Source organism: Gallus gallus, chromosome 16 (genome assembly GCF_016699485.2).
Source record: "Gallus gallus isolate bGalGal1 chromosome 16, bGalGal1.mat.broiler.GRCg7b, whole genome shotgun sequence".
Classification (NCBI taxonomy): domain Eukaryota; kingdom Metazoa; phylum Chordata; class Aves; order Galliformes; family Phasianidae; genus Gallus; species Gallus gallus.
This window is the reverse complement of record NC_052547.1, coordinates 2560316-2580302: the sequence shown is the minus strand read 5'-3', so window position 1 is coordinate 2580302 and position 19987 is coordinate 2560316. Positions and strand designations below refer to the sequence as shown.

Sequence of the window (19987 nt, the reverse complement as noted above, 5' to 3'; positions counted from 1 at the left end):
GGGAACAGACTCCAGGGGTCAGGGAGCGGGGAACAGAGCGGTACAGGAGACTCTAAGGGTCAGAAAGCAGAGCTGGAAGGGAGGACAAAGGAGCCTGGGGGTCAGACAGACGGGACCTGGGGGTGGAGGATTCTTGGGTTCAGAATGGGAGGACTTGGGGGGGTCTGGGGTGGGGCCCGGGGATTCTGGGGTCAAAATGGGGGACTAGGAGGAACACTGAGGTGGAGAGGGGAAGGGAGCTGAAGGGATCAGAATGGGGGAAGTGTAGGGGGGATAGTTTGGGGGGGGGGGGGGGGATGACAGGGAAACCTGTGGGTCAGATAGAGGGGACTGGGAGGGGGGGGGACTGATGGGGACAGCATAGGGAGAGTAGTGGGGGGGAGAGGGGGGACAAGGGACACTGGGAATTAGAATAGGGGACTGGGGGGGGGGCAGACAGGGAACCTGGTGTAAAATGGAAAACGGGTGGAGGGGCACTGAGGGGAGGCACTGCGGTGCGGGGTGGAAGAGGACTCCTGGGATCAGAATGGGGGAACTGGAGTTGGGGGAGGGGCGGACGGTGTGACCCTGGGGGTCAGAAGAAAGGACTGGAAAGGTTTGGGGTGATTCGTGGGGGGCGAGGGAGGAGAAGGGGGTGAGGGCAGGGAAATACCCTGGGTGGGGGGGCACAGGGCATCTCCCGCCGCCGAGCAGAGGCCCTGAGCACCGCAAGCGGCCCCACGGGGCCAACGCAGAGCAGCACGCAACCCCCCCACCCCCGAACACCCACTCGGAGAAGCTGAAGCGGCGCTCGGAGCCCCGGGGCTGCCCGGCGGCGCTGCAGCAGCGTTGAACCCGGCACGACTTCCGCATGGCGACCGCCGCCGCCGCCGCCTCGGGGCTCAGGGTGATGACGACACAGCGCGGGCCGGCGCGGGCCGATGACGACACGCCGCCAAAGGAACCGCCAGCGCATGCGCACAGACACCGTGCTGCTACGGAGCCGCTGCCACGCATGCGCATTCGCCTCGGGGACGGCGTCCCTGCGCAGCGCAGCGCAGCTCAGCCTGCACGCACGGCTGGGGGGGAACGGAGCGCCCGCAGGGACCTCCTCGGGAGGTGGGGGGGGCGGAGCTGTGGTTATGGCGGCCGTGAGTGGGGCTGTGGGGTCGGAGATCCGCAGCAAGATGCGGCGAAACAATGGGATCGGGGCAGAACGGGGAGGTATGGGAAAAGAGCCAAAGAGCTGTGGTCCGTGGAGTTCAACCCAGCTGGCGGCCGGTCACGAGTGGTTTCCCCCAGGGCTCGGTACTGGGGCCGCTCCTGTTGAACATCTTTATCAATGGCACTTGTTGTGTAGTCCCCCAGGTCCTCCAGAGCTGCGCTGGATGCACTGAGCAGCACGGCGTGGTGCAGGGGATGTACCGCCTGTGCGGCGTGGCGTCCAACATCCACAAACTGCGGTCAGAGTGCTGCGACTGACACAGCTGTCAGTAGGGGCGGAATGGGGCACGTGCCACGTTCTGGGCGTTCAGAGGGCAGCTCCGTGCAGGCAGCTCTCCTTCCCGTTTGCTCATCCTTGCAGAGCCCTTCTGAGCAGCCCCTGCTCCTCCTGGCTGCTTTGGGCTCCTGGCATGTGATTGTAGACGAGGCAGCCAGTTGTCAGCATAACTGGGAATGCCTTAGCAAAAAGAAGAGGTCCCCTTTTGGAAACGTCTCATCTAGAGTGGCTTGTGTGTTGTTGGCGACCGAGTGCTTATTTCTTCCTGTAACTCAGGAACCCCTCCCTTTTCTTGACTGTATTTTGTATTGCTTTCTACTTCTTGTTTTCCCCTTCTTCAGCCTCCCCTGCCCGTTGCTGTGTCCTTCTCCCCGGCCATGAATGTGACTCCGAGCAGAGTCCTGACCCAACCCAGGACAGCTACGTCTGTGGCGTTCACAGCGTGAGCTCCCTCTGCAAAATGTACTTCAGGGAGCTCCCAAACCCTCTGCTGTCCGACCGGCTGTATGAGCAGTTGTCAGTAAGTACAAGGCACTGTCTTTCATTTACCTCTTCCCTGGGCCTCATGGCATACACATACATCTGCGCACCTGTTCTGGTCTTCATTCTGTTTAAGTTGGGGTTTTCATAGAGATCCAAAGGGTGAATCTGTAACACCAAGTGCTTACTCTGACATTGTCTTCCAGTGGGTAGGATAACCAAGTCTTAGCAGAATACAGCACCTCCCCCAGGGACTGTGATGGCTGTGCTGCTGCTTTCTGATCCTCCCTCTTACCTGTGGTTTTCCTTTACAGGACACAGTTCTTTATCACGGCGCAAGTCCCTGTGGGTGTCTTCTCCTTCCACAAAGCTGCTCACACTGGAGGAGGCACAGGCACAGACACGAGGCCACAGCAACTCTCCCGTTGTGTCAGACAGCAGAGAGATTGAAGTGGAAGAAGGCCCCGCAGCTTTACAGGGGAAATGCCACCCAGTCAGTGGCTTTCCATCCGAAAGGTAAAGAGGAGTTTCTTTTCCAGCACCTATCATAATTGTTGGAGTGGGCTTTTTCCCCATGATGTTGCTGCTGCAAAAACTTGCTGAAACTAAGTTATCCTAGTCATGCCTGAAGTGCAGTAGCGAATTTCCACTTACTTTGGACTCTGAGGATTCAGCTAGCATACAGCTGCCCCATGGGCTCAGTTTAGCCACACAGCGGCGCCGTTCCTTTCTTGTTAGGCAGGCAGTCACGAGGCCTATAAAGCCATCTGATGTCTGTCCTTGCCTGTGCTACCTGTACCTGGAAACACTGGGGTTTTCCAGATTTCAGGACCACGTGCCTGAAACACATTCTGGTTCTCCTCTAGCAAAGCTGTGGGACAGGACAGAGTTGCTTGCGCTAGAAATTAAACATGGCTGGCAGCGGGAGGAGCTCTAAGAATGGAAACATCCTCAACTGTTTGAAAGAGACTGAGTCTGTAAGGTGTGTGTCAGCAGAAACCAGGCAGGGCTAGGAACAAGCAACTGCTGGCAAGAGCTCAGCGCAGCTCTTCCCTCACCCTGCGCCACAGCTCACACCATTCCCTCTGTTTTCTCACTCTAGAAAAAGTCCAGCCAATGAGATGAAGAAATGAGCAGCTGGCAGTTGGCATTCCTGCTTCAGCCTGGGAAAATCACCCTCTGTGGCCAAACAGATTGCAGCACAAACCCTCAGAAGCAAAAGTCGTGGCCGTGGCAGGTAAGGGTGCAAGTCCAGCTTTCAAAAGACTGCTTTTCAGCAGCATAGAATTCATGCTTTCAGTGTGCTTGTACCTCCTTCTAGCATTCAAGCCTGCTGCATAACATCTTCAGTTCACCCCTCTGTTTCCTAACTGGGTCTCATGTTAACTCAAGATCTGGAGCTGACAGAGCACACCGTTCTCAGTGCCTTTTTCCCCCCGAGTAGTTTTTGAAAGACAATACATGGGCACCCCTACAAGAAGTCTCAGAGTGTCTCCTTCTGACACTGTTACTATGGAAGTAAGAATACATTTCTGGCTCCATTCTGTTTTTGTGTCAGAAGGCAGACATTTAAACTACATAAAGGCACTTTCCCACAAACATTCCCACAGAGGAAAGGCATCCAACATCTTTCTGTAGCTACAGAGACTCTGACTTCTCAATCCTTTTCGGTGTATATTTTACTGTCTGTATGGCAATCAGGTATACAGATTGTAAGGTAACTAGGCATAGGACCAGAGAGATTATTACATTTACAAAAGAGTAATGAAATAGAGAACTTACCCATGTCCTGGGCTCACAGAAGGGCTCCACAGGGGAGTGACTTCCAGATAGAGAGCCTTCCTCCTTGGGAGTCAGCCCTTAAATGGGGTCTAGGAGCCAGGCTCCACCCCTTCCAGTCACTCAGGTGAAATTGCATTCACCTGTGCCCCTGTGGCTGACTCAGTGCTTGCCTCAGGTGGTCAATCAGAGGTTCAGGCCGTGATTCAGCAGTTCCCATACACTGTCTCTTTCCAAATTTACAAACAGCAACTGTGCATTTTTGCAGAAGAACATAGCACAAATCCTGCAGTGTGGGCCAGCGGGGAGTTTTATCCCGCCTTCTCCCTGATGCCATTTGGAAATGATATCCTTTAGTCTTCAGTGTAACAAACACATTCCATGACTGTGCTTTAAAACAGTCTCCCTTGAGTGTTTTAGTTGTGCTTGTTTAGTGCTCATAAAACCATCTGTGCAAGTGCTGCTTTCTTCCCCACTGTGAGTTAGTTGATTGCTGTCAGGAGCTAACCAGTTATCCCAGGCACACCCAGCAAGGAGCTGCTGTGGCACGGTGGGCGTGTGGAGCAGCTGTCTTCCAAGCTGTCCTCTGCAGCAGTTAGCATTTTGTAGGTTACTCTTGCCCAGTTTGCAGAACGAGTATCAAAAACTGCTACTCTTTTGTGAAGGAGTCACTGCGGGTTTAAAAAAAGGCAGTCTGACATTCCTGACTGCAGATAAGCAACAGCACAGATGCCTGCCATCCCCGCAGTAAAAGCTGGTCTTGGTAATGAAGCAGCTTCTCCATCTGTGTCAGGCAGTGGTATCAGGGCAGTGCTCTTCAGAGCTTGGTTTTCCTTTGAAGGACTTTGTACAGCTGACCTCACCTGCCTTTCATTCCCTGCCATCTCCTCCTTTCTCTTTTGAGGGGAAAAAGGCAGCCTTGGGAAGGAAAATGATTTGAGGGCACTTAATGAACAGCTATTGCTAACTCCATACGGTGAGCATCTTGCATGCTGCTTGAAGCCTGCTTGAAAAACAACAGCAAGGCATTGCCTCCTTGGACAGTGACAGTTTGACGCTCACCCCTGTGCATCTGCTCGTTCCTAGGTGAATCTAACCGGTTTCGACCCAGAAGACCCAGGCCCAGTAGTGGTGCGCTGTGCACGTCCTTCAGTGCAGAGCTGTCAGGAAGCACGAATCGCTGCAGTTCTGATGACAACCTTCCACATGACAACAGCGATGGGGATAAGGCGCTCATCTGCGTTCCTGCCCCCATGTCTCCTGGCTCTGCTGAAGATGCTGACCTGAGCCCACCAGCCATCGCAGTCGCTAGCCTGGATTGTGACTCAGTGTCCTTCCAGTGCAGCCCACCTCATGCAGAGTCTGAGTGCCCGGGCAGCAGCACCTCCATGAGGAGCAGGTCGGCATCGCTGAGGAGGACTTATAATCAGGCAGCCAGTCCCAGGCACCGGGAGGCACACACAAGCGTGATGCAGTCACGCTGCTCTCCGAATTCTGTGCTTGATTAATCCGAAGAAATCTTTATGCCATGATGAGCAAACCATGCTATCTACCAAATGATGTCACAAGTCTTCTTTCTCAACCTTTGCCTTCCCTTTCCTGCACACGGAAGCAGCAACCTGCCTGCCATCAGAGCGTGTCAGTGGTCATCAGAAGGCCTTTGTTGGCTGTCAGAGGGCTCCACTGATCATGAGAGATCTTCACTGACCATCGGAGGGCTTCATTAATGAACAGAGGGTGTCATCGGTCATCAGAGAGGAGATTTGAGGTGCCTAAGGGAGGGGATCTGGGGACTCCATGTTGGGTAATGGTGGAGGGGAACCGGGACTGAAGGAAGAGGGCTGAAGCAGATCCAAGTGCGGGACAGTTGGCTGCGATAAGGGAGGGGGTAAAAGGAGAGCGACCTGGAGACATGGTGGCCATGGAGAAGGTGGAACAAAGGGGGAAGGGTTTGGGAGGAACTGGAAGGAGGAATTGGGAGAGAGCAGAGGGAGGGTACTGGGGCTGCTTGGCAGCACGGGGAGCTTCGTCCTTTAAGGATTTTGGAGCAGGCAGTGGAGAGGGGATAGAGTCCCACGGGTGCAGGGCATGGAGCTGGGGACCCCTCCCAGCACTTATGGGTGGCCTCTGCCAGGCAGGGACAGATGGGAGGGGTCCCTGCTGAGCTTGGGGACAAGGACACAGACACACAGAGTGTGGCTTTGCTGAGGGCTTTATTGGTCATTGGAGGATGTCGGTGATCATCAGCATCTTCATTGGTCTTCAGAGGACCCCACTGGTCAGCAGAGGATGTGAAAAGGTGTCACTGACCACGGAGAAGCCTTGTCCCTGCAGGGTTGTGCCCCAGGATTGCGGGCAGGAGAAGGGCTGGCAGCAGCCCAGGGCAGGATGTGGGTTCCTTGGGGACAGCAGCCACAGCCCCTATCCCATCTGCACAGTGACCCTGGGCCATCCCTAGGACACCTCGAGACCCTCCTCCTCTGCGCAGCCCCACAAAGCACGAGGGAAGGTCTGGGGGTGGCAGCGGTCCCCCTGGAACGGGACAGGGATGGTGCCCTCTATGGCATCCATCCCCAGGCTCTGACGCCCAGTGCTCAGGGCTCCCGAGAGCCCCACGGTCCCTCAGTGTCTCTGTTCCAGTGCCACCCTTATCGTAACAGACTTCTTCCTTATGTCCAACCTAAAGACTCTGTCCCCTTCTTTCTTGCAGCCCCTCTTGAGCTACTGAAGGCCGCTCTTAGGTCTCCCCGGATCCTTCTCCAGGCTGCCAAGTTCAATGCATACCAAGAAATGCTTCATGGAGACAAATCAGTGGAACTATAAAGACTAGAATGTCTTTAACCTCAACAGAGTAATTTCTAAAAGTCAAATGGGCTCTGTTATAGAAGCTAGTTACGTGATAGCAAATCTGACGGCAGGAAAATCCAAACCATTTCCCGATGGTGACTTTGTTAAGCAATGTATGGAAAACACAACAGGCATAATGTGTCCTGATTTAAAACACAAAAACCAGGTGTCTTCTGCATCTCCTAAGGGTTCCTACTGGTTCTCCAGGAGTTTCGCTAAGGAAAGATGCTGGGTTGACAGTATTGGCTTCTACATCATCCTGCTCTAGTGCAACTGCTACTGTTCTTCCCAATTTCTTTCTTTCCTTACAATCCCTGTTTCCGTATACTCTGCAAGCCCCCTCTATTAATTTGCCCAGGTCCCTTAGCTTCCCAGGTACCTCACCCGTTCCTTTAATCTGTAGAAAATAAAGCCATCCTTGCCCTGACTAGCAAAAGACCTTGGGAGGTGTAAACAAGTTCAGCAGACATGGAGGGACAGAGTTTCCTCTTTCAGAAAAGCTGAAAGATTGTAACTATTCATGTCAGACAGACCCTCTCAACACAGTCAGGAGTTGTCTAGCTTGTACACCTGGCATGGGTGTGAGCAGAGGCTATAAAGACCATGGGCAAGCCCCACCAAACCTGAGGTGGCTTGACAGCGAAGAGTGGAGAAGCCCAGCTCCAGTGTCATGTACTTCAGGGCAGGATGGAAGATCCAGCACTGCCACACGCATTGGCAAGAGGGTCACGTTTAATAAGTGCATACTGACCAAGTGCATATTGTTCATCACACACAATAAAAGTTTTTGTTGTGCACTAACAACGGAGTCGGTGTCTAATTGCCACAGGTAAACCTTGTTGTTATTTGTCTTCCTCAACCTGTATGAGGACCTTTGGACAGGATTTCAAAAGGGCATGGAGGGGTTTTACCAGTGTTCCATAGTGGTAGGCGGCACCACCTGGTCATCCCCAGGAGACTCTGGAGCTCCTCAGCTGTTTGAGGTTCTGGAGTGTGGCAGATTGTTTCCTTCCTGGCAGTCGTAAAGGTTCAAGGCCCAGCTGTAACTTCCTATCCCAAATAGGGTCACTTGCCGTTGAGTTATTTATGCCTTCTGTTGAGAAACCTGATAATCATTTAAAGCAAGAAATTCATTGCACGCAGTCCTCTTTTTGTTTCCGTGGCATCCACATACTGCAGTAAAGTTCCACCATGGGATGGAGCCAAATCTCAGGCTCATGAGTTGACCAGTTCTCAAGAATCATTGGGCCGTTCTCCCAGCCCTGGGTAACACTGTCCAGGTTAACCGAGTCTCTTTCCTCTCGTATTAGTGGTCTCCTATTCAAAGGCAAACAACCTTTGGCTTCCTGTGGCGAAACCAGGCAGAAAAGGCATCCTTCAACTCTGGAAGGTAAACTCCACCTACTCATTCCCTAACTTGGTTAATAAAATGTATGGATTTGCCACCACGGAGTGTATACCTTCAACAATTCTATTACTTGCCCTCAGATCTGGTGCCAAACTATAGCACTTGCTGTCCAATTTTCATCGGCATGACTGGAGTGTTGTATTAGGGCTGCATTTTGGCTCTGCCAGGTATTCCTGATACCCCCACTCCTAAGCATTCCTTATTTAAGATTTCTGTAACTTCTGGGGGTACAACATTGTTTTTCCAGTTTGTGTTAAAGCCAGACTTACAATTTTCCATCAGTTAATTCTCTTTGCCCCTTAGCTCCAGTTTTATTGAATTTAAGCTCTGGATCCATTTGTTCTAATAAGTCTTGCCAGAGTAGCGGTTTTGGAGAACTTGGCATGTACAAGAATGTATGTATTCCTACTTGTTTTCTCAGCCTATACTTAATTGATGCCGAAAGGTAAGCTCTTTCTTGTTGGGCAGTCGCTCCTACTACTGCTGCAAAATCATCTCCGGGTGGTAAGAGGCACCCGAATACACCAGAAAATAAACCTGCTCTCCTAGCTGCAATTTAACCAATGGATCTGCTAGGGTCAACTTGTCAGGTTCCCATCATTCAGCTTGGTAGGATTTTTCCAGCAATGTGCCATTTCCCTGCAGTTTGCACACTGCTTTCGGTCCAGCGGGGGTTTTTTTGGGCAGTGTTCCCTTTTGTATGCAATTAATTCCAAGATGTTCTTCCCCTATCTTACCCACACATCCTACTTGGTCATGGGCCCACATATCTACCTTGTAACTTGTAGGATTAACTGTATCAATTCTATGATCCTATGATTCTATGAGAGGCTGGCACCAGCCCCAGGGACGGAAGCCACGTCCACAGCCAGACAGTGTGGCACCAGGCGTAGGGCCTAAAGCCAAAGCCAGAGACGCTGGCACCATCTCTGGGACTGAAATCCACAGCCAGACAGGCCAGCATTGGCCCCCCGGCCTAAAGGCACTGCCACAGCCAGAGAGGCCTACAGCTGACCTGGGGCCTAAAGCTGCAGCTAGAGAGACCGGCACCGGCCTCAGAGTCTGAAGCCACAGCACAGCCACAGCCTGAGAAGCCAACAGCAGCCCCTGGTCCTGAAGCCACAGGCAGACAGGCCAGCACTGGCTCCAGGGCCTAAAGCCACAGACATCCACGTCCAGTGAGGACGGCAAAGGCCCTGGGGTTTAAAGCCACAGCCACAGCCCAACAGGCCTACACCAGTCCGGGGCCTAAAGCCACAGCCCGACAGGCCTAAAGGCACCGGTCATGAGTCATAAAGCCAGAGCCAGAGAGGCTGAAATGGTCCTGGGGCCTAAAGCCACAGACAGAGAGGCCGGCACAGGCCCCGAGGCCTGAAGACACATCCGCAGCCAGGCAGGCTGCCATTCGGCCCCGAGGCCTACAGCTACAGCCCGAGAGGCCAGCACCGGCCCCAGAGCCTGAAGCCCCAATCAGCAAAGCCGGCACCAGCCCAAGGGCTGAAAAAGACAGCCCGGAAGGCTGGAACCAGTCCAGGGGCTTGGAGCCACAGCTCCGGCTAGAGAGGCCAGCACTGGCCCTGGGGCCTAAAGCCACGCACACAGCCAGGGAGGCCGGCACTGGCCCTGGGACTTAAAGCCACAGCCTGAGAGGACAACATCTGCCCCAAGGCCTAAAGCCCCAACCAGAGATGCCAGCACTGCCCTGGGTTTTGTTTTCTACTGGTTCCTCTGGGACTCCACTGACCACTAGGAGGCCATACTGGTCTTGACTGGTTTTTATTGGGCTGCACAAGAATCATCTTCACTTCTCCAATTATTTTACTTCAAACAACCCCATTGGGTGACCCTGGTGTTGGTTTCCTAAAATTTGGATCTGGGAGGCGTCTGTTTCCTTCACTTATGACGTAAGCAACGAAGCGATGTGGGTAATCGCTGAGGTCACAAACACTGCTGGGGTGGGAGCGTCTGTGCCACAGCTGGTGAGCAGAGCTGGTGCTCTGGTGAGCGTGCTGCACGCAGACTGAGCTCTGGGCCTTCCTTAGAACAGATCACCCTGCGAGTGCCCATCAGAAGCACCGCTGTGGCGTGTGCATGAGCTGGGCACAGCTTGGGCTGAGCGGGCCGAGCAGGTGAGCTGGGTTTGGTGCTGGGTGGTTGCCGGGAGGTGTCTCGGCAGAAAAGCTGGGCTGGGGAGGAGCTCCCAGCTCCCGCAGTGCCCCTCAGCATGGCTGTTTCCAGGGGAAATGGGTTCTTGTTGAGATCCCATCCCACGATTCGGTGAGGATGACGAGATGTCATTCCTCCCCTGGAAATCTGCTGCCGGGCCCCCACCTTCACCACCTTTCCAGCCTGAAAGGCTGGAACCAGTCCAGGGACTTGGAGCCACAGCCCCAGCTAGAGAGGCCAGCACTGTCCCTTGGGGCCTAAAGCCACGCACACAGCTAGGGAGGCCTGGCACTGGCCCTGGGGCTTAAAGCCACAGCCTGAAAGGACAACATCTGCCCCAGGGTCTATAGCCCCAGCCAGAGGGGCTGTCCTTGGGGGCCTAAATCCACACACACAGCTAGGGAGCGTGGCACTGGCCCTGGGACTTAAAGCCACAGCCTGAGAGGACAGCATCTGCCCTGGGGCGTAAAGCCACAACCAGAGATTCTAGCACTGGCCCTGGGTTTTGTTTTCTACTGGTTCCTCTGGGACTCCACAGACCACTATGAGGCCATATTAGTCCTTACTGGCTTTTACTCGTCCGTACTGGGATGAACTCCTACTGGTTCCTACACGTTTCTCTGGGACTCCACTGACCACTAGGAAGCCCTACTGGTCTTTACTGGTTTTTATTGGGCTGCACAAGAATCATCTTCACTTCTTCATTATTTTACTTCAAACAAACCCATTGGGTGACCCTGGAATTGGTTTCCTAAAATTTGGATCTGGGAGGCGTCCATCTCCTTCACTTATGACGTAAGCAACGAAGCGATGTGGGTAATCGCTGAGGTCACAAACAGTGCTGGGGTGGGAGCGTCTGTGCCACAGCTGGTGAGCAGAGCTGGTGCTCTGGTGAGCGTGCTGCACGCAGACTGAGCTCTGGGCCTTCCTTAGAACAGATCACCCTGCGAGTGCCCATCAGAAGCACCGCTGTGGCGTGTGCATGAGCTGGGCACAGCTTGGGCTGAGCGGGCCGAGCAGGTGAGCTGGGTTTGGTGCTGGGTGGTTGCCGGGAGGTGTCTCAGCAGAAAAGCTGGGCTGGGGAGGAGCTCCCAGCTCCTGCGGTGCCCCTCAGCATGGCTGTTTCCAGGGGAAATGGGTTCTTGTTGAGATCCCATCCCACGATTCGGTGAGGATGAGGAGATGTCATTCCTCCCCTGGAAATCTGCTGCCGGGCCCCCACCTTCACGTCAGACATTGAAAAGGAAGGAGAGTGCAAACTTCACAGAGAGCAACTTGTGCCTCACTGCCCCACGGATGGCTGGGTGCAGAGCTACTGAGGAGATGGAGAAGAGCACCGTCTCACAGAAGCCACTGGCAGTCAGACACAAGCTGGAGCTAGCGTTGGGCAGCTCTTGCAGCCAGCTGGTTTCCAGACATTGCCCTCCTCAAGAGACTACATTGCCTGGCAGAAGAAAGCTGGGAAAATGCTTCTTCCTCACAATTTTCCACTTGTTGGTCCTTTCTGCAGGGTTCCTGTCCAAAAGGAGATTTCAGAGATCAAGGCAGTCTCAGGAAGAGTGAGGCCAGCTCTTTCCAAGAGCAGAGAAGTTCCTGCAGAGAGAGCCCTGGGAACTTCGGCTTCCTCGGAGACAGCGGTCATGTCTCAGCAAGGAGACGACTGCAATTCCTATTTCTGTCCTGTGAGTGGAGAGGTACGGCTGGGTTTCTTTTGCTTGGTTCTTCTTCCTTTGTCTCATTTTTAAGGGAAGGGACGGAGCAGGAGGAGCCCTACTGGTCCTTTGTGACCTCAATAACCGGTTGGATTCTGCGCCCACTGCTGACAGCCAAGGCTAATGGCAAGGACATGGCTCAGGCGGTATTTTCCCTTAGTGATAATTAGCCTCTCAGCACTCTGATATCCTATCTCTGGCACCTCTCTGCAACCCTGGGGTGCCCATTCCCACCACCGTTTCTTCCTTTTTCTCTTCAAAAGCAGGGCGGCGCAGTTCCCTGTGTTTGGGAACAGCAGCCAGCAGGCTGCCAGAGGTCCAACTGCGCCTTTCAGCGCACAGAGGGACGCGACGGGGACGGACCGTCCTTACTGCCATGCGAAAGTGAGTTTTTTCAGCCCTCTGTCATGAAGCATGGAAGAATGATTTTTGAGTACTACCTCTGGGCGGGTGCAGTGCTGCAGGGGATGTCAAGTGAGCATCCATTTGGAGTGCAGGAGGAGGGAGCAGTGAGAAGTGGACTATCAGTTTGTGTTTGGGCTGTCAAAGTAGCATCTTTCTGTTTTCTGGGGGGACATGGGCTTCTGCTGCCTGCTGGTATCTGTGAGATCAACACATGATATGTTGTGGTAGGGACGGAGCCTGCGCGTCCACAGAATGGTGCGGGGCAACGGGGAAAACGGAAAGCCTCCGCAGGTAAGAACCTGTTCTGAGCTGCGGTGTGGGTACCTGCCTCTAAACAGGGCTGCGTGAAGGGGTGGGTGTGTGATGGAGGAGAGAGGAAAGGGCATGGCAGATCTGTGCCTACTGCAGAAGTGGCACAGCGCTGTAGCAGCGGAGAGGCAAATGGAAGTAACTGGTCTTGAAGACCAGAAGTTTGTGGTTGGCTGTGCTCAAATCTTCCTCCAAAGAGATGCTCTTCATGCATTCCTTGTCTCCTTTCTGTTAGAAGCTGATGCAAGCGGCCTTCCAGCAAAGCGCAGCCATGCGGAAGGCCAGGAGAGGAGCGCAGAGTGTGGCACAACACCCAAGAGAGGTACAGACACACAACAGGCATCTGGGTTTGGTGCACTGTCTTTCTAGTTAGTTAGGCTTCCTGTCTGTTCTTCTGTGGGACTGTTCTCCTTGCGTGTTGCTTGGGGTCTTAATCCCTGGGATTTCCTGCTACCTTTCCTGTTCTGATTTGTAATGTGAATCACCCAAGATCCCTTACTGTGAACATGGTACGAGAGAGCAGGCAATGACCCTTTGGGATTTTCTTGCTTTTCCCAGCAGTGGCGACCAGCTTGGATGTGCCGGAGGACAGCACGGACATTCAGGGTTTGCTCTCTTGGATCAGTGGTGAGTTTAGGGGCTGCAGAGCCGCAGGTGTGTGTTTGTACAGAGGGGGTGTGGCAAGGCTGTCATCACCATTTTGGGGGATGTTCTTGCATTCTCAGATGTGGCAAGAGCTGTTGAGGTCCCCCACGAGCACCGCAGCAGCCCTGCCCCAGGATGCTTCATCGCTGAGCTCCCTGACTACCCCAGGGACAGCAGAGAGCTCAGCACAGACACACAGGCTGCCGCCGGGACCCCCACCGATCCCCTTCTGGGGACTTCCACCATCCCCTGGGCTCCTGTCTGAGCTGCAGTGTGGACTGTCTCCGCTGCACCCCGTCGTACCACATGAGAGTGTCTGGCTCAGTCCACGGCTGACTCCCCTGGCTGTAACCACACCTCCCTCAGCCCAAACCACACAGCCTGTCGAGGAGGTGCAGCAAAGGCAGCCCCAGGGGCTTCAGGCTCACTCACCACCGTCACTGGGCTCTGTCTCCTGCCCGGTGGCAGAAAAGAAAAGCAGGGGCAGCACCAAGCGGACCAAGCGCCCCGCGCCTGCTGGCACCCCCCGGAAAAGGGAGAGCTCCCAGCAGGAGCAGCCCACCAGCACTGTTCCAGCCAAGAAAAGGAAGCTGCCACCACTGAAGGAAAGAACAGAAAGAAGAGGCCGCAGACACCCACAGCAAGTGAAGCCGTCTGGGGCCAGCGCAGGAGCCAGCAGCAGAGTGCGAGCGGGTGCTGCCAGTGAGCTGTACATGCGCTTGTGTGCATCCATCCAGGCCGTGCACCCGCTGGGGCAGAGGGTGACTGCGGTGGGGCCGGTGCGCCAGCCACCCTCTGTGCAGCCCCAACCCACACCCAGCGCTGGCCCAGCTGCCCTCCAGCCCCAACACAGTGCCACAAACAAGGCAGCGCCAGCACCACCACGCACCACGGCGCGAGAGGAGGACGCAGCCAAGAAGATGGCACCGAGCTGCCTGCGTCAATCCCTGCAGAGGTGCTCACTGCTGTGGAGGTACCCACCATCACGATCACAGCTGCACCACCGGCAGCCTCGGCCACAGCACCCCTTGCACTTTGGGCCCCGGCGGGGTGGCCGTGCCACAGTGCCCAGAGTGCTGGAAAAGTCGCGGCCCATCACAGCCGAGCAGCGGCCCAATCGGGAGCTCATGAAGAAGCTGGCCCAGGAGGAGCGGCAGCGGGCGGCCCACCAGATGAAGATCGGCCCCGTGCAGTTCCTGGTGCAGCGGGAGATAGACATGGCCGTAGCCGACGACTACGGCTACCTGTAACGCTGTGCTCCTCGCCGGCCCCGCAGCACCAGGCAGCAGCGGCAGCGTTCCAGGGGCACCAGCAACAGCCCCATGCCTCACCTCCAGAACCGAGCCGTGCTCCAACGTCAGCATTGCAGTGGATGGGACATTGTCTGGGCGCTCAATTGTTGTGGGATGGCAATTTCAGGAATATTGTTGTTTCTGTTACTCTTTGTTTTCTACGATAGGTTATTAAATGTTTTGTGTTCCCTTTCCTATATACCTCTGCCTGCAGTCATTTGTGCCGTGTCACAGCCCCCCAGCTCCCCATGCCCAGCTCCGGGGCAGGATGGGGCACCACAGATGGCCGTGTCCCTCGGCTGCCACCACAGGCCTAAAGATACCTCAGGTGTCACGGCTCTTCTGCCTCCACGCTGTTTGGGTCCTGGCAGTTTTGTCTTCAGACGGGGACTCAGCCCAGTCTGTACACCCAGAGCAGGATCTTCCAGGTTGTGGCCAGGCACGAGCGGTGTCCCCCAGGGCTCGGTCCTGGGGCCACTCCTACTTAACATCTTTATCAATGATCTTGATGAGGGGATTGAGTGCGCCCTCAGTAAGTTTGCAGGTGACGCCATGTTGGGAGGGAGTGTTGATCTGCTGGAGGGGAGAAAGGCACTACGGAGGGACCTGGATAGACTGGATCGATGGGCCGAGGCAAACTCTGAGCTTCAATAGGGCCAAGCGTCAGGTCCTGCATTTTGTCACAACTACCCCAAGGCAACCCTACAGGCTTGGGGAGGAGTGGCTGGAAAGCTGCCTGCCGGAAAGGGACCTTGGTGCACTGACGGACAGTCGGCTGAATATGAGCCAGCAGTGTGCCCAGGTGGCCAAGAAGGCCAATGGCATCCTGGCTTGGATCGGGAGCGGTGTGGTGAGCAGGACTAGAGAGTCATCCTGCCCCGTACTTGGCACTGGTGAGGCCTCACCTCGAGTGCTGTGTTCAGTTTTGGGCACCTCCGTACAGAAAGGACATGGAGGTGCTGGAGCAGGTCCAAAGCAGGGCTCCAAGCTGCGCCAAGGGAGGTTTAGGTTGGATATCAGGAAAAGCTTCTTTACAGAAAGGGTTGTTGAGCACTGGGATGGGCTCCCCAGGGAGGTGGTTGAGTCACCATCCCTGGATGTGTTTAAGAGCCGTCCAGATGTGGTGCTCAGGGACATGAGTGAGTGGTGAGTTGTTAGAGTTGGGGCAGTATGGTCGGGCTGTGGTTGGACTCGATGATCTTGAAGGTCTTTTCCAACCTGAGCAATTCTGTCATTCTATGATTCCATGATTCTATGATCCCATATCCGTTCCAAGTCCATCCCATATCCAGAGCCCATCCCACATATACCCCATTTCCCCATATCCCACCCCGTATTCCTCCCAAAATCATATCCATATCCCCACACGGCGCATCCCAATCCCAAATCTCACATCCCAATCCCACATCCAACATCCCAACCCCACGTCCCAGTCTGTCATGGTTTTATGATTTTTGGTTCCTGGTATTCCACGTCATAACGTCACGTAGTGCATTGGGAGTTAAAGTGTTACTGCTCCAGTTCCGGGCACCTGTCCGGAAGAGAAGAAGAACTCCATTCCCCAGGGGGCTTTGCGCTCAGAGAGGAGATATAACCTCTGGCAAAGTCACCTGATGCTCTCTTCTCTTCTCTCCCCTCGGCTCTCGTCCCGACCGCACGCATCGCCTCAGCTCCTACTGGAAGGCCTACAGCTTTCAGATTCTCTTCCTCTCATTATGTTTGATTTCTTAGCTTCGAGTCTAATTCTATTGTATTACAGTGTGTGATCTTGCACTCTGATACCGTATTTAGGAAATTAGTTTGTTTCTCCTCAGATCGTGCCTGCTGTCTCCAATCGCAGTCCCACACCCTTTAGTCCCATCAGTCCCAGTCCCAGTCCCAGTCCCATCCCCTATAGCAATAGGGCACACCCTGAGGCCCCTCCTCGCCAACTGCCGCTCCGCCTCGCCCCCGGCCTCTCATTGGTCAGCGGCAGCTCCGGCCCGCCTCCGGCGTCTCATTGGCCAGCGGCAGCGCCGCCGGCTCCGATTGGCTGAGGCGCAGCGCGCGGGAGCGGCGGTTAGCAGCCGGCTCGGGCCGCCCGGCTGTCCCGTCAGACGGCGCCGCTCCCTCAGCCCGGCCCCGCCGCTGCAGCCGCTGTTCGCCAGAGCTGTCCGGGCAGCACCGAGACGGAGGCGCGGCACAACGAAAGCGGTGCTGAGGACAGCGGCGCCGGAGGTGTGCGGGAGAACGGCTCCGGGCCGGGGCCGGGGCCGGGGCCGGGGCGAGGAACCGTTTGAGGCCCGAACCGCCCCGCCCCGCCCTCCCCTCCCCTCCGCCGTGGGATGCGGGGATTTGGGACGGCTGAAGGACTCGGGGCCCCCACCGCCGCAGTGCTGCTGCCCGCATCCGGGCCGGGCCCCCCCGAGCCTCCAGCGCTGCTCCCGGTGCCCCCCGGAGCTGAGGTGGGTCTGTGGGTATAGGAGCAGGGGGGGAGATGTGGTGGGGATATGGGAGTTTTGGGGGCTGTGGGGGCGATACAGGGGGGGGCTGTAGGGTAATGTGGGGTATAGGGGGCTGTGGGGGGTGTATAGGGGTGGCTATAAGGATATATGGGGCTACAGGGAGTGTATGGGGGATATGGATCTATAAGGGGCTGTGTGGGGCCATAGGGCGATAAGGCGCTGTGGGGTGGGCTATTAGGGGATGTGGGGCTAGAAGGCTCCCCCTTCTGTTCCCCTTCCGTTCCCCCGTCCATAGCAGGGTGGGTGAAATGCTAGTCCTGAAATGTAAGTGGGAATTGAAATTGTATTGGGATAGAATATGATTGTTTTCTGGTCTTGAGTCTGAAACGTGTTTTGTCCTTGGGCTTTAGGCACAGGTATTGTTTAACAGTGCCTTTGGAGAAGTTTTCAGTATCCAGTCTCCTGCTCAGGAAGAAGAAAGTTTTTGGAGGACTTAATCATGAGTGGAGCTGCTGCTGAAGCTCCACTTCAAACAAGCAAGCTGGTGAGGACGTTGTGCATCTCAGCCTTTCCTCAGTGCAAGGTACCAGCGATTCAGTCTGTGCTTTGGCGGTCATTTGCCATCAGCACTTGTGCTTGTATGTGAGCACCAGGCATCCGCTGACGTTGTCTGATGGCTTTAGGCTGGGCAGACACGGGAAGCACTGCCTGCAGCAGCACCAGCTGAGCTCTGTGTGCCAGAGGAAGGAATGCGGCGTCTGGAGGAGCAGGAGGAGGAGACCCTGCGTGACTCTGCGGGGCCGTTCCTCACAGCCTGCCACTGACAGACGTTGTGGGGCACTGCAGAGCCCGTTGGTGCGGAGGAGGTAAAGCGGTGTTGCTCTGTAGTGCCATTTGATCTGTATCTGAATTTCTCCATGTTTGTAGTTCTCAGTGTTTGTGGCCCTGGGTGCTGTTCAAAGACGTCAGACCTCTGTGCGTCACTTATTTAGAGTGTTGAAGGTGGTGAATTGTGCTAGACAGAGCGCTTGTCTAATCAAACCTCTGAACTCCAAGGTTTGTTCTGGAGGTCCTGATGACGGCACAGGCATGAAGCAGCCCAGAGCTCGTCGGTGCGGAGAGACTGCGTATTGCGTTGTGAAGGGAGAGACGGAGGAGGGGTTTGAACAGCGTTGCGCAGGAATGAAAGAAGCTGGTAAGAGAAGAGGTGTGTGTTCTGAGAGCAAGGGCTGTACGGCTCATCTCTGTGTTCTCACAGCAAATGCAAGGCAGAGCTCTTTACTCCCTGTTCTTTCTTGCAAGGCTGCGGCACTTCAAAGTGTGCTGTGGATGGGCAGCGCGTTGACAACCCAAGGGTGGCACCAGGAGATGCAGCGCAGCCCTCTCCAGCAGCAGGGTGCATTTATTCGTCTTGCTAATTCTTGAAGTAGAAGGTGTGTTTAGCTTCCGCACTCGGTGGCTTGTTAGCGTGCTTTGGAGGCTTTTAAGCTCTTCCTGTGTTACTCACGCCCTAAGGCAGTGAAGGACTTCCCTTGCTCTGTAGGAATGGTTCCTGAGCAAGGGCATGGCCATCTGCCTGTAACAGATACTGAAGGGGAGGGTTTTGTGACTGCACTGATGCAGTAGGCTTTTTAATGGCAATTGCACCCCGCTAACATGCAGCTCTTTCTGACACAGGCAGGAGACGGGCAGCGGTACTGCAGCTCGTCTGCGACTTTGAAGCTAAGTTGGGAAGTGGAAGATGTGGATGTGAAAGAAGAACTCAGTTACTGGGACGCTCCCTTCTCTTCCCCTAGCTGTCCCCTTGCCTCAGCCCGGGTTCCCCTTGCATTCCTGTAGGTTTCCCTTCCATCCCCCTGGCTGCCCTGTGCTTTCCCCAAGGTTGCCCTTTCCTTTCCCATGACAGCCCACCCACAATTCCCTCAGCGCCCCAATAGCCCCCTCAGTATTTCCTATCCAAGAACCTGTAGCTACCCCACGACCCCCACAGGAGCCCCATAGGCCCTCAAGGATCTCTTCAGGCCTGGTACACCTTCCCCATAGCTGGCCCAAAACCTCACAGAACCACATAGTCTGTTACAGTACCCCATTTCCCTGCTGGGCTCCCACTGAACCCCCATGTTTCCTCCCTAAGACCTGCCTTACCACATCCAGGACCCCCCTGAGATCTTCCAGACCCCACAGTTCCTTAGAGGACCCCGTCACTATTCCAGGACCCCCATAGCTGACCCTCCTCAACCCCATTTCCCTCCAGATCCCATATCACCACACAGTGCTGGGGCAGGATTGGCTGCTGCAGGAAAGGAATGCGGAGCAGGGGGAGGTGTAGGGCACAGATGTTGGTGAAAGTGACGTGGGGGGTACTGGGGAGACGGGTACACGGTAACGTGGGAGTATTTGGGGATATGGGCCAATATGGGCCTGCAGGAGGAGAATGCTGTGCAGAAGAAGGCAATGTGTGAGGTGCTCCAACACCGCCCCGCACCCCCCCTTTTTAACCCCAACTTCTCCCCACATCCCCCCATTCCCCGTTTGTCCCCATACCACAGCACACCCCAGTGTCTCACCTGCAGCCCACATCTTGCCTTCTCCCGAACAGCATTCTGCTCCTGCAGGCTGTGTGCCCATATCCTCCCATGTGCTTATATCCCCCTCTCCCTGCCCCACACACCCAGAGCCCCATAGCTCCTCCAGGACCTTCTCAGACCCGGTACACTTCCCCCACAGCCAACCTGGGACCTCATAGAGACCCACAGTCCCCAGCAGCACCCCTTATCCGTGCACTGGTCTCCCACTGAACCCCCAGATATCTTCCCTTGGACCTCCCTAAACCCGTATCCTTCCAGATCCCATACAGCAGGCGGGGAATGCAGAGCTGGCAAAGGTGTAGGGCACAGCTGTGGGTGAAAGTGACGAGGGGGGCACTGGGGAGATGGGTGCGTGGGAACGTGGGAGGATGTGGGGGTATGGGCCACAGCCTGCAGGAGCAGAGTGCTGCGCAGGAGAAGGTAACGTGTGAG

The 19987-nt window shown here is 55.3% G+C and overlaps 1 protein-coding gene and 2 long non-coding RNA genes across 7 annotated transcripts in view; 2 read left to right on the top strand and 1 right to left on the bottom strand.

The window, feature by feature from the left end:
* The window catches only part of LOC121106958, a 2685-nt gene extending 1797 nt beyond the window's left edge, over positions 1-888 (bottom strand). The window contains exon 1 of the long non-coding RNA XR_005840200.2: positions 770-888. This is a non-coding gene — a long non-coding RNA (uncharacterized LOC121106958). The remainder of the gene's footprint in view (positions 1-769) is intronic.
* Positions 781-7387, top strand: ARHGAP33L4 (Rho GTPase activating protein 33 like 4). Of its 2 annotated transcripts, none has more exons than XM_046901608.1 (6): positions 781-1130; positions 1822-2000; positions 2275-2476; positions 3063-3197; positions 4826-5507; positions 6450-7387. In XM_046901608.1, exons 1-4 carry the CDS (start codon positions 851-853, stop codon positions 3083-3085), a joined length of 684 nt encoding a protein of 227 aa, XP_046757564.1. In that variant the 5' UTR covers positions 781-850; the 3' UTR covers positions 3086-3197; positions 4826-5507; positions 6450-7387. The 2 variants fall into 2 exon arrangements, with proteins under 2 accessions (XP_046757564.1, XP_040504811.2); XM_040648877.2 differs by having other exon boundaries at positions 906-1203.
* A 10045-nt stretch (positions 7388-17432) lies between these two features.
* On the top strand, positions 17433-18951 carry LOC107049857. Of its 4 annotated transcripts, none has more exons than XR_005840201.1 (5): positions 17446-17550; positions 17651-17833; positions 18024-18162; positions 18270-18400; positions 18645-18951. It is a non-coding gene; the product is annotated as an uncharacterized LOC107049857 (long non-coding RNA). The 4 variants fall into 4 exon arrangements; XR_005840202.1 differs by having other exon boundaries at positions 18024-18174; XR_005840204.1 differs by lacking the exon at positions 17651-17833 and having other exon boundaries at positions 17433-17511.
* Positions 18952-19987: the final 1036 nt, after the last annotated feature.

Bases quoted from the DNA above. Each gene is read 5' to 3' on its own strand.
- ARHGAP33L4 (XM_040648877.2), top strand. From the start codon at position 921: ATGACGACACGCCGCCAAAGGAACCGCCAGCGCATGCGCACAGACACC. The intron at 1,204-1,821 runs GTATGGGAAAAG...CCCCTTCTTCAG, and splicing joins GATCGGGGCAGAACGGGGAG to CCTCCCCTGCCCGTTGCTGT. The intron at 2,477-3,062 runs GTAAAGAGGAGT...TTCTCACTCTAG, and splicing joins AGTGGCTTTCCATCCGAAAG to AAAAAGTCCAGCCAATGAGA.